Source organism: Biomphalaria glabrata, chromosome 16, assembly GCF_947242115.1.
Source record: "Biomphalaria glabrata chromosome 16, xgBioGlab47.1, whole genome shotgun sequence".
Lineage (NCBI taxonomy): Eukaryota > Metazoa > Mollusca > Gastropoda > Planorbidae > Biomphalaria > Biomphalaria glabrata.
The window spans coordinates 2,094,943-2,107,539 of NC_074726.1; the positions used below are offsets into that span (position 1 = coordinate 2,094,943).

A 12,597-nucleotide genomic window follows, 5' to 3' on the forward strand; every position below is an offset into this window, starting at 1 on the left:
CAGAGAGAGACTGTTAGAGACAGAGAGAGAGAGAGAGAGAGAGAGATCTATGGAGAGACTGTTGAGAGGGAGAGAGATTTACTAAGAGACTGAGTGAAAGAGATAAAAGCTGACAGTGAGAGTACTCTAAGTGTAAAATGTTCTCGCGGGCTGTGTGTGAGCTAAAAGGAACAGGTTTTGGTCAACATCTATCTATCTATCTATCTGTCTATCTATCTATCTAACTAAATAACTAACTAACTTACAATTCATCCATTAATCCATCCATCCATTGAAACATCCACCGATATTTTAACTTACAATATCATTGACCTGCTTGGCAAGTGTTATACCATCTGACATACACTAAATTATCTACTTTTGATTAGAAACAATCCTATTGTCTGACCACTTCATTAACTTGCTCACTCCTAGACTCCCTGGTATCTACAAGAACAACATGAACAAAGCATCCGTGTTTGTTGTGACTCTCCAATGACAGTAATCTCTCTGTCAAAATCACTGTTCCCTGATTAATACGTTTTGGTCTGAAACTAAATCCTATGCATCCAAATCAAAGTGTGCCGGAAAATCTTGTTTATATTATGTAACGAAACAACAGAAGTCCGGTATACAAAGTAAACGATTAATCACACACTATTATCAATTAATATAACTGTACTTCAATAAAATATTCTTACAAATATAGACCGAAAATGATATTTGAAATTTATTGACTACCCTCTCAATAAAAATATTGTTTAAAGACAACGAAGTGGTCGGAAGATAACTACAATTAATCTGGCACTTACACTATAAATGGAAGGTAACCTTTAAGGAATGTACATACGATATGCCATAAACTCAAAACATTTCCTATGTTAATCAACTTCACCTATAGACCAAAAGGGAACATGAAACTACTTCATGATTATTTTTAACTTCCTCAGCTATTTTTAGCAAAAGTAAAGTGTCCCTTTCAAACCTTGCCATCTATAGGGCATATAATGTAAATGTCATCTGTTTCTGTGGCCCACAGTTAACGAGGGAGTCATGTGGGCCAGCACAACGTCCAAACGATTTTTTACTTTTCCCAGCTAATATCAGGTACCCAGTAGAGCTGGGTGAACTCAAAAGCGCCCCAAAGATTCCGATATAATTTTTTAGTACTATTGGAAAATTACTGTTGCTTCTCAAAATGTAAACATGCTGTTTATTGTTCATACAATCCAAACAACCTTGACCCTGACACTTCGTTACCCTCCTCCTGTATACTGCACGCTGTTCTCTATTCCCAGGGTATGTGAGAAAAGCAGCTAGCTCTCCTACACAGCTCAGTAAGTTTAAGCAAAGGCTTAGATCGAACTTTTATTTTTTAACTCTTTCTCTCCTAATTGAAGATACCATCGTTGATGTGAGCTCATTAAATTAAATTAATGTTTGATTTTTATAAACTTGACTTTGTCTTATATAAAAAGAGCCTGCATTCCCCTTGAATTCTTTACTAAATAAAACATTTTGTGATAACCAACGAAAACGTTATTGAAGCTTAATCCAAAAAAAAAAAAAGGGGAGTGAAATACTACTGAGCAAAATGAAGAATTCCGTCGGAACATGGAAAATAATTCAGGAGAGAAAGAGTTAAAGCATTGTTTTGTTTAATTCTGACACTTTGAGGTTCTTGTTTTTAGTTTTCATAACCTTTTTTTTTTTTTGGGGGGGGGGGGAAGTCTTTATTGTTCATAATTAATACATGACCTTCACCTATTCCTGTTTGATCGTTGAGTACTGTCAAGCGTCTTTCTCACTTCCGCATTTCCAAGTTATGTTCCGCTTACAGACGTTGTGATCTATAAAACAGATGATGTCAAGGTCAACTGTACCTGTGGCCCACGGTTAAGAAGGGAACAATGAACAACAACGACACGAACAAGAACAGCACGAACAATGATACGAACAATAACAACACGAACAACAACAACACGAACAACAACAACACGAACAACAACAACACGAACAACAACAACACGAACAAGAACAGCACGAACAACAACAACATGAACAAGAACAGCACGAACAACAACGACATGAACAAGAACAGCACGAACAACAACGACATGAACAAGAACAACACGAACAATAACAACACGAACAATAACGACATGAACAATAACGACATGAACAATAACGACATGAACAATAACGACATGAACAATAACGACATGAACAATAACAACATGAACAATAACAACACGAACAAGAACAACATGAACAACAACAACACGAACAAGAACAGCACGAACAACAACAACATGAACAACAACAACACGAACAAGAACAGCACGAACAATAACGACATGAACAAGAACAGCACGAACAACAACGACATGAACAAGAACAGCACGAACAATGATACGAACAATAACAACACGAACAACAACAACACGAACAAGAACAGCACGAACAACAACAACATGAACAAGAACAGCACGAACAACAACGACATGAACAAGAACAGCACGAACAATAACAACACGAACAACAACGACATGAACAAGAACAACACGAACAATAACAACACGAACAACAACAACATGAACAATAACAACACGAACAACAACGACATGAACAATAACAGCACGAACAATAACAACACGAACAACAACAACATGAACAATAACAACACGAACAACAACGACATGAACAAGAACAGCACGAACAATAACAACACGAACAACAACAACATGAACAATAACAACACGAACAACAACGACATGAACAAGAACAGCACGAACAATAACAACACGAACAACAACAACATGAACAATAACAACACGAACAACAACGACATGAACAATAACAGCACGAACAATAACAACACGAACAACAACAACATGAACAATAACAACACGAACAACAACGACATGAACAAGAACAGCACGAACAATAACAACACGAACAACAACAACATGAACAATAACAACACGAACAACAACGACATGAACAAGAACAGCACGAACAATAACAACACGAACAACAACGACACGAACAAGAACAACACGAACAATGAAACGAACAAGAACAACATGAACAACAAAGACACGAACAATGAAACGAACAATAACAACATGAACAACAAAGACACGAACAACAATGACATGAACAACAAAGACACTAACAACAAAGACACGAACAAGAACAACACGAACAACAACAACAAGAACAAGTGCTCTCATTGGTCGGCATGGGTTGGAGGGTGGTAGTGTTTGAACTCAAGACCATCGTGGACACAGTCCGTAGCTCTAACCATACGATAAGGTATGGTTAAAGCTAAAAAAAATCCCCCTAATTTTATCGCTTTCTTTGTATTTTTGATATTGAATTTATAACTAAATCGATGAAGTCTATTTTTTTCCCTTCATTGCACTAGTTCGATTTGGTCCTCCAGTGACGAGAAAGCGGTCAACGTCTGAAGAAGATCCCAAACGTGGTAAGTGGACTTCGTTTAAAGACTTTTCTTTCTCGTTCACGCAAACCCGTATCAACTCGTATCAGCCCATACTGGCCAGTATCAACCCTTATCTGCACACATCAACCCGTATCAACGCAACACATCTCTTTTTTTATGTGGTTTTCCCTGCTGTGTATCCAGCATTTCATGAAGTGGTCAAAAGAAAACAATGAACAAGTTCCCTTTTGAAACCTTGTGAGCAGGGCAGATGATGTTAACAACATCTATTTCTGTAGCCCACGGTGTCATGTGGCCAGCACAGCGACCAGCCGCCTTTACTTTTCCCTAACTTATGATGGGTTATTATTAGAACTGGGTGAATTCAGAGGCGCCCTAAAGATCCCCAAGTTAAAAATTCCAGTGTTCACCTGGATTTGAATCCTACACCTCCCTGTTCGGAAGTCAAGCGCTCTACCATTCAGCCACAGCGCCTCCAATAAACAAATAATATAACTAAAGTTCTTGGCGAAATTATTTCTGCTTTATGATGCATTTCATGTTCCCTGATCAATGAGTGGCGGTGATAGAGTCTGACCGAGTGAGGTACGAACGAGTTTTTGTACCGCTCCGTTCTTGTTTTGATTGACAGCAGTCGCCCACTTCGCGACGACCTGGCGTAGTTCTGATGGAGCGGGTGGCCGTTGTCTTCCCATTGGCGCCTTTTTTTTGTTGTTGAAGTTCTTCTTAATTAACAATTTCAATGATTAAAAAAAAAGCATAAACAACGTAAGCTAAAATTAATTGTAAGATGATTAAATGATTATGAAAAAAAAAAGATAACGTTCGAATCAGAATGTACACTGTATGGCCATTATATTAGTCATTTTATTTTCCAAAGATGTACATAAACTATCACATTTCTAGAAAAATAGTTAGAATGGTTTTTGAAAAACTAATCCTTTTCCTTACAACTTTTTTGCAACTTTTTGCTTCCAAATTTTTCTTTCGCAACTTTTTCCTTCCAGCTTTTCCCGTCAACTTTTCTCCTTATAACTTTTTTTTGCAACTTTTTCTTTCCAACTTTTTCGCCACATTTTCCTTCTAAATTTTTCCTTCCATGATTGTTTTCCCTTTTTTTTTAAAACCAATTTTCAACCGTTCTTTTTTTTTCTCCAGAGTATGAAATGCAATTAGTCGGAAACGAGGCAATCGTCCAAATGTTTTATCATGCATCAAGTTTGACAGAAACTGAGCAGACGACATTGTCCAAACAAATGACTAGTGTACTCTCTAAGCTCGCCTGCACATCTTTATGCAAATTGAAGATATTTATACATGGAAGGAAATTCATATTCATAAATAGCAAAGCTTTTTTTTTTCGTGTATCCTGTGTACTAGATATGAAAGTATTTATAACCAAAGTTATCGCGAAAGGTATATTATAATATTCAGACACTCTGTACCACTTTACAAACGACAATTCATTCCTTATGAAGCTGATGTATGTTTCCTAAGAATACTACACACGGATCGGCTAATAAAAAAATCCTCACCCCTAGTAGCGTAGATAGAGTTGGGGGGGGGAGTGGGGTTAAATTTGAAAATTCACCCCAACTTGAGGAGGGTCCCCAAAATGAGTGTCCAATTTTTTTTTACATTAAATATTAAAGCCAATGCCATTTTATCTTGCTCTTTATGTTGTTATCTAAATTAGTGACCATGTCGCATGTATTCCACACATTAGACTTGTATGTTTATTAAGTACATTATCTCATAACATGTGGTCAAATGTCAAAATGCAACGGGCAAGCCACCCGGGCCTCTAAATTATTTTTTTTTTACGCCACTGCCCACCACTATTCCCAGGAAAAAAAAATTCTTGTATATATCTAACCAAAGTTTATAAATTCCATACTTAGAAGACGGTTCTGGAACTTTACGAAGTTCATCCGTATGTATTCGGAGACGTAGTCTGTTCAAGATTCAGAATTTCTAACCAAATTTAAATTATGTCTCTTTTTTATTTAAAAAAATTATAACTGTCGAAACAGAAAGTTGCTAAAATAGAAGAGGTCTGTGACAGTTCGCATAACTCGCTTAAGTCTGGTCAGCGGAATATATCAAGAGAAAAAGGCCGGTCCATTGTCTTCTTCCCGCCACTGCATAAAAAAATCTTTTTTTTAGTTTTTTATTGTTTTGTTTTTAATTTAAATTTTATTTTTCTGCAGGTAAAAAAAGTATATTAACAAACAAAACATCGGGAATCAAAAAAGGTAAATGTTGGATACTTAATATTTCAGCGCTAATAAAGAGTATATCGCTGGACTGTCTTGTTGTTAGATTACTTACGTCAGACTTCACTACAAAGGCAGTGGCATCACTAGGATCGGTGTCACACAGTGCGGTTAGCTCCGAGTTAATTACGAACTGTCTAATAAGTGTTAATTCTATTTTAAAGTTTCGATATAGGTTTTTGTTACTTATATTAAAATGTAAGATTATTCACATTAGAAACAGACTAAACTTGAACTAAACATGTTTTACTTATTTTTTAAAAAAATCTTGATGTTATCATTTTTCAACAATTTTGCAGAAAACACTTTAGACATCTTAAAATATAAATATGCAGCCTTATGTATACATTATAATAAGCTAAAACCTCAAATTTTCCGATTCTCTAGCGACCATTCATCACAATTGTATATTTATGCCCTACATTTAGACATAGATTAAGAAATTTAGCAAAAAGAGTGGCCAGCGGGAAAGAGCGCAGAACCAACAAAAAGCTGAGAGAAGAAGCAGGCCTATCTGCAACTGACCAAAGCTACCCATGCCACGCATGCGGCCGGCTTTTTGAAAGCAAGGATTTGACTTTACAGTCATCTTCGAGTCCATAGGCTATGAGAAATGTGCTCATCTTCGAGTCCATAGGATATGAGAAATGTGCTCATCTTCGAGTCCATAGGCTATGAAAAATGTGCTCATCTTCGAGTCCATAGGCTATGAGAAATGTGCTCATCTTCGAGTCCATAGGCTATGAGAAATGTGCTCATCTTCGAGTCCATAGGCTATGAGAAATGGGCTCATCTTCGAGTCCATAGGCTATGAGAAATGGGCTCATCTTCGAGTCCATAGGCTATGAGAAATGTGCTCATCTTCGAGTCCATAGGCTATGAGAAATGTGCTCATCTTCAAGTCCATAGGATATGAGAAATGTGCTCATCTTCGAGTCCATAGGCTATGAAAAATGTGCTCATCTTCGAGTCCATAGGCTATGAGAAATGTGCTCATCTTCGAGTCCATAGGCTATGAGAAATGTGCTCATCTTCGAGTCCATAGGCTATGAGAAATGGGCTCATCTTCGAGTCCATAGGCTATGAGAAATGTGCTCATCTTCGAGTCCATAGGCTATGAGAAATGTGCTCATCTTAGAGTCCATAGGCTATGAGAAATGTGCTCATCTTCGAGTCCATAGGCTATAAGAAATGTGCTCATCTTCGAGTCCATAGGCTATGAGAAATGGGCTCATCTTCGAGTCCATAGGCTATGAGAAATGGGCTCATCTTCGAGTCCATAAGCTATGAGAAATGGGCTCATCTTCGAGACCACAGGAAATGAGAAATGTGCTCATCTTCGAGTCCATAAGCTATGAGAAATGTGCTCATCTTCGAGTCCATAAGCTATGAGAAATGTGCTCATCTTCGAGTCCATAAGCTATGAGAAATGTGCTCATCTTCGAGACCACAGGAAATGAGAAATGTGCTCATCTTCGAGTCCATAAGCTATGAGAAATGGGCTCATCTTCGAGTCCATAGGCTATGAGAAATGGGCTCATCTTCGAGTCCATAAGCTATGAGAAATGGGCTCATCTTCGAGTCCATAGGATATGAGAAATGGGCTCATCTTCGAGTCCATAGGCTATGAGAAATGGGCTCATCTTCGAGTCCATAGGATATGAGAAATGTGCTCATCTTCGAGTCCATAGGCTATGAGAAATGGGCTCATCTTCGAGTCCATAGGCTATGAGAAATGGGCTCATCTTCGAGTCCATAGGCTATGAGAAATGGGCTCATCTTCGAGTCCATAGGATATGAGAAATGTGCTCATCTTCGACAACGAAGGAGAGGCTATGTATAAGAAATCTATAATTGAACCCTGTTATTTTTTTTTTATTTATAAATGTCACTGCTCTGTAAATATGGACTCATGTTTTAATTTTTTTTTTGTTACTGCTGAACTCCTGACCCAAAGAAACTGACCAGCCTATAGACGAGAGCGCTAAAGAGGGCTCCACCACCTCGTTGCTGTCCAGCTTTTCAAAGTCGGCTTTCGACCCGCGAGGATTGCACAAGGGTACGGAAGAAGGCAGAGAGAAAAAGAAATCCAGGAAGAAGGTGAAAGTAGAAAGCAAGATAGCGGCAGAGGACAAAAAGTTGGACCTTAAAGGTATACATTCTGTACCATGTACCAGGTAGACATAGTGCATAGTACAAACACTGTCAGGTAGATAGGCCTATAGTCGAGATTACAGCTTAAATCAGGTATACACAGAGCATGTTAGAATCTGAATCACGTACACACAGTGCATGTTACAACTTAGATCATGTAGGCATAGTGTCTGGTAGATATAGTCGCCGGAGGAATGCTCCCGACGCCTCAGCGTTGGCCCTCCGGTGGAAACGTCCGCCCAGGAAAGTGGATAGGCGAAGTACGGTAGCAAACATAGCTCTCCGCGGGCTACCACGCGTATCCTCTAGCGAGGCTACATTACACCTGGTCGGGATGGAAAAAAAGACTCGCTAAACAAGTCCGAAACCCCCATCAGCCCGTTTCCCAAAGGGGGCCCATACGTGTGGTGATGGTCCCCCCACGGGTACGATAGGACAGCATAGGCATAAGGATGGCCCCCACGTGGGGCTTGAGCTTCCAGCCACACATGAAAGGAGGAATTCATGCAGGGGTTCGGAAGAACGTGCAACATGCCAAGACGGGTGTGAATAAATGAATCACTTAGTCGACGGGGGCCTCCTGACAGAGAGATCGGTGAGAGCCAATTTCTCATCCTGGCCACGAGATAAAAGCCTTTCTCGGGTCACATGGTTCATAAAAGGGGGGTGCTTGCCTCGAACCATTTGGACATCTGAACCAGTAGATATAGTCGAGATAGCAATATGAATCAGATAGACATAGTTCAAGTTAGAGCCTGAATCAGGTAGACATAGCGCATGTTACAATCTGATTGACTCTTGTTTTGTCAGGTACAAGAAATGATTGTGCAAAATTTCATCTTGATCCTAGACTGGGTGTATTAAAAATAATTTGTACACAAAGTGTACCACGCAGACAGAGTTAATATAAGCTTTGTTATATAAAGAGCCCCGGTCAAATAGTTCTATAGAGTCAATGAAGTCTTTTTTATAAAGAGCTTTAAAGCAGAAGAATAGTCAAAGTGTAAATCAAACCACTTAACAAGGCGAAGTGTTTAAGGGGGGAGAATCGAACCACTTAACAAGGCGAAGTGTTTAAGGGGGGAGAATCGAACCACTTAACAAGGCGAAGTGTTTAAGGGGGGAGAATCGAACCACTTAACAAGGCGAAGTGTTTAAGGGGGGAGAATCGAACCACTTAACAAAGCGAAGTGTTTAAGGGGAGAGAATCGAGCCGTTCTAATTCAACGTAAACATGTTAAAATTAGCTGGCCAGAGGGATGTATTGGGGGTGGGGGGATGAACGCCTTTATGTTATTATTATTAGTTCGAAAAAAAAAGGAAGGGGATCCATGTCAAAATAAATCATTTATTGCCTAGGAATCATCTGGGCGTAGCCGGTCGGTACTGCTAGTTTCTTACCAATTGATATTTTTGTATAGCTTTCTTTACGAAATCGAATTCGATAAGATTATATCATTTTCTACTCAGTAACAAAGAAAACAATTACCAAACAATACATAGTAATCAAACCCCCAAAGTCTCCTTTCAAAGCTTGCGGTCTAGACGGTCGAAGGATGTAAGGCTCAGCTTATTCTATCACCGACGATTAACGGAAGAGTCATGAGGCCAGCACAACGACAAACCGTCTTTTACTTTCACCAGCTAAAGTCATTACAGTTGGGTGGGTGGACTCAGGGGCGTCCTCAAAGTACGGAAGCTCAATCTCCCAGTCTTTACCGAGATTGGAACCCGAGGCCCATTTTTTTTTTTGGAAGATGAGCGTTTTTTCACTCAGCCACCGCGTCCCATACGTACTTGAAAGATACAAGATAGTTTCATGAATCTCATTGAAAGGTAGAAGATAGTTTTATGAATCTCATTGAAAGATAGAAGATAATTTCATGAATCTCATTGAAAGGTAGAAGATAGTTTCATGAATCCCATTGAAAGATAGAAGATAGTTTCATGAATCTCATTGAAAGATAGAAGATAGTTTCATGAATCTCATTGAAAGGTAGAAGATAGTTTCATGAATCTCATTAGATAGAAGATAGTTTCATGAATCTCATTGAAAGGTAGAAGATAGTTTCATGAATCTCATTAGATAGAAGATAGTTTCATGAATCTCATTGAAAGGTAGAAGATAGTTTCATGAATTTCATTGAAAGATAGAAGATAGTTTCATGAATCTCATTGAAAGATAGAAGATAGTTTCATGAATCTCATTGTTGAAATATGATCAAGTCAAATTGTCTGTTCATAGATGAAAAAGTTGAAGAGAAGATGACTATGACTCACAAGACAGTCGTAGAGGGAGGTAATAATATCTCTTTCCTCCTCCTCATATTTCTTTCCTCCTCCTCATATTTCTTTCCTACTTATATACCTTAATTCAGCCTTTCTCTTTCGTTCTTATATCTCGTTTCTCCTCCTCCTCACATTTTTCTACTTATATACTTGTTCTCTTTCTCCCATTCCCCCCTCTCTTTCCTTCTATCTCATTTCTCTCTCTCTCTCTCTTGTCTTCTATCTCATTTCTCTTTCTCTCTCTCTTGTCTTCTATCTCATTTCTCTTTCTCTCTTGTCTTCTATCTCATTTCTCTCTCTCTTGTCTTCTATCTCATTTCTCTCTCTCTTGTCTTCTATCTCATTTCTCTCTCTTTCTCTTGTCTTCTATTTCTTTTCTCTCTCTCTCTTGTCTTCTATCTCATTTCTCTCTCTCTCTCTCTTGTCTGCTATCTCATTTCTCTCTCTCTCTCTCTTGTCTTCTATCTCATTTCTCTCTCTCTCCCTCTCTTGTCTTCTATCTCATTTCTCTCTCTCTCTTGTCTTCTATCTCATTTCTCTCTCTCTCTTGTCTTCTATCTCATTTCTCTCTCTCTCTTGTCTTCTATCTCATTTCTCTCTCTCTCTCTCTTGTCTTATATCTCATTTCTCTCTCTCTCTCTCTTGTCTTCTCTCTTATTTCTCTCTCTCTCTCTCTCTTGTTTTCTTTCTAAATTCTTACCAGTTTCCTTTTTCTAATATACTTCTCTCTCTCTCTTTAATCCGTCTCTCTCTCTTTTATTTCTCTCCCCCCTCTTGCTCTCCTTCACTCTGTTTCTTCCATTCCCTCATCTTTCAAAAAGACAGACTGGAGATCAAATGTACTTCTTCCATATATTTTCTTTCTAAACGCCTGCAAATATGTTAGTGCACTTACCCAAATACTTCTGATGCAGTCTACTAGACCTGGCCAGGAGCTACTTTTGACTCTGCATGCAAGAACGACTATTCAAATTCGGCTACATCCAATGATAATGTCAGCCAAAAATTGTGTCGACCTGTGATTTTTTAAAATAGAAATATTGTTGAAATTATGACTTAGCTTTTGCGTGGTATTGAAATATAATCATACTCATAAGCTCAATTTACTCGACCACTAAGGCACGCTTATGAACAATCAAATATTCTGCCTTTTTCAAGCCCTGCAGTGTTTCTATCGGTTTTTTCTTTTTATTTCCCTATGATGTAGGCCCTATCATATTAAATTGCGGTCATGCATACAGCTTTTTATTACTTTTGTAAATATAGTGTTGATAAAGAGTTATGTGTTGGTCTGTAGTATAATTGTGTTTTACAAATAACAAACTAGTGGGCCAAGATACATCAGGAACTTGGTTTTTTATGTAAACAGCGGTGTGGCACTGGTGCGCTAGTGCGCAAGTGTACAACAATACCAATGTTTTAACTCTTTCTCTCCTGATCGACGATACCATCGTTGATTTGCTCCTCCTTACACTAAATTAATGTTTATTTTTTTTTATAATTGACTTTGTGTTATATAAAAAGAGCATGCATTTCCCTTTAATTCTATTCCTAATACAACATTTTCTGATAACAAACAACAAAGAAATTGAAGCCCAATCATAACAGGGGAGTGAAATAGTCATGAGTAAAGTAAAGAATTCCTTCAAAACGTGGAAAAATAATTACGGAGAGAAAGAGTTAATAATTGACTTTAAAATTAAAGTGTCAATTCTGTTTTGGATAGACACATCAGTCTGATACATTCAAATAATACATTTATCATTGCAGCTAACATTCAAATTATATATATATCGCCTAGCCTAATTACTAGTAACATCACTGTCTATTATAGCAATAATTATTCATATATATATAATTGTATAATTATTTTGCATATATTTACATTTATAGAATTTGTTGAAGACAAAAAGATAAGAGATGCGGACTCTAAAGGTACAAAAAGAACAACAACAATGATATATTTAAATAGCAAACTTTTAAAATGTACTTTTATCTATCGCGTTACTTTGTATTGTAACAAAACAATTATGCCATTTTGATATTTAGATATATTGACAATTAGCTCCCTTGTTTCCTTTTTTAGAAACTGTTGAAGTCAAAAATAAAATCCCAAAACAGGAGACATCTAAAGGTATAAACTATAAACAAAACAAACATTTGTATTTTAAGTTCAAGCTTTCTTTGATTAATGAAAATATCCAAAATGTTTCCCCTGCGCGGACGTGAAACTAGAGATGGGAATCGAACCCAACTTTTAAAGTTCGGGTTCGGTTCGGTTCGGTCAGATTTAAGTTCGAGTTCGGTTCGGTTCGATGACGAGTAAAGTTCGGGTTCGGTTCGGTTCGGTCAGGTCTAAGGTTCGGGTTCGGCTCGGTTCGATGTTATGAAATTATGTAATAGCAAAATTAAGTTATAAGGTTTAATACA

The 12,597-nt window shown here is 37.9% G+C and overlaps 1 protein-coding gene across 3 annotated transcripts in view; it reads left to right on the forward strand.

Annotated features, from left to right (window-relative positions):
- Positions 1 to 12,597, forward strand: part of LOC106076492 (uncharacterized) — a 40,216-nt gene that overhangs the window by 1,300 nt on the left and 26,319 nt on the right. Inside the window, exons 2-8 of one of the 3 annotated variants that reach the window (XM_056014478.1) lie at positions 1,278 to 1,316; positions 3,410 to 3,466; positions 5,659 to 5,703; positions 7,682 to 7,876; positions 10,124 to 10,177; positions 12,061 to 12,102; positions 12,254 to 12,301. In XM_056014478.1, coding sequence (XP_055870453.1) covers positions 1,278 to 1,316; positions 3,410 to 3,466; positions 5,659 to 5,703; positions 7,682 to 7,876; positions 10,124 to 10,177; positions 12,061 to 12,102; positions 12,254 to 12,301 — 480 coding nt within the window. Of the gene's footprint in view, positions 1 to 1,277; positions 1,317 to 3,409; positions 3,470 to 5,658; positions 5,704 to 7,681; positions 7,877 to 10,123; positions 10,178 to 12,060; positions 12,103 to 12,253; positions 12,302 to 12,597 lie in introns of all 3 variants that reach the window. The other 2 variants (XM_056014477.1, XM_056014479.1) reach the window with 2 other exon arrangements.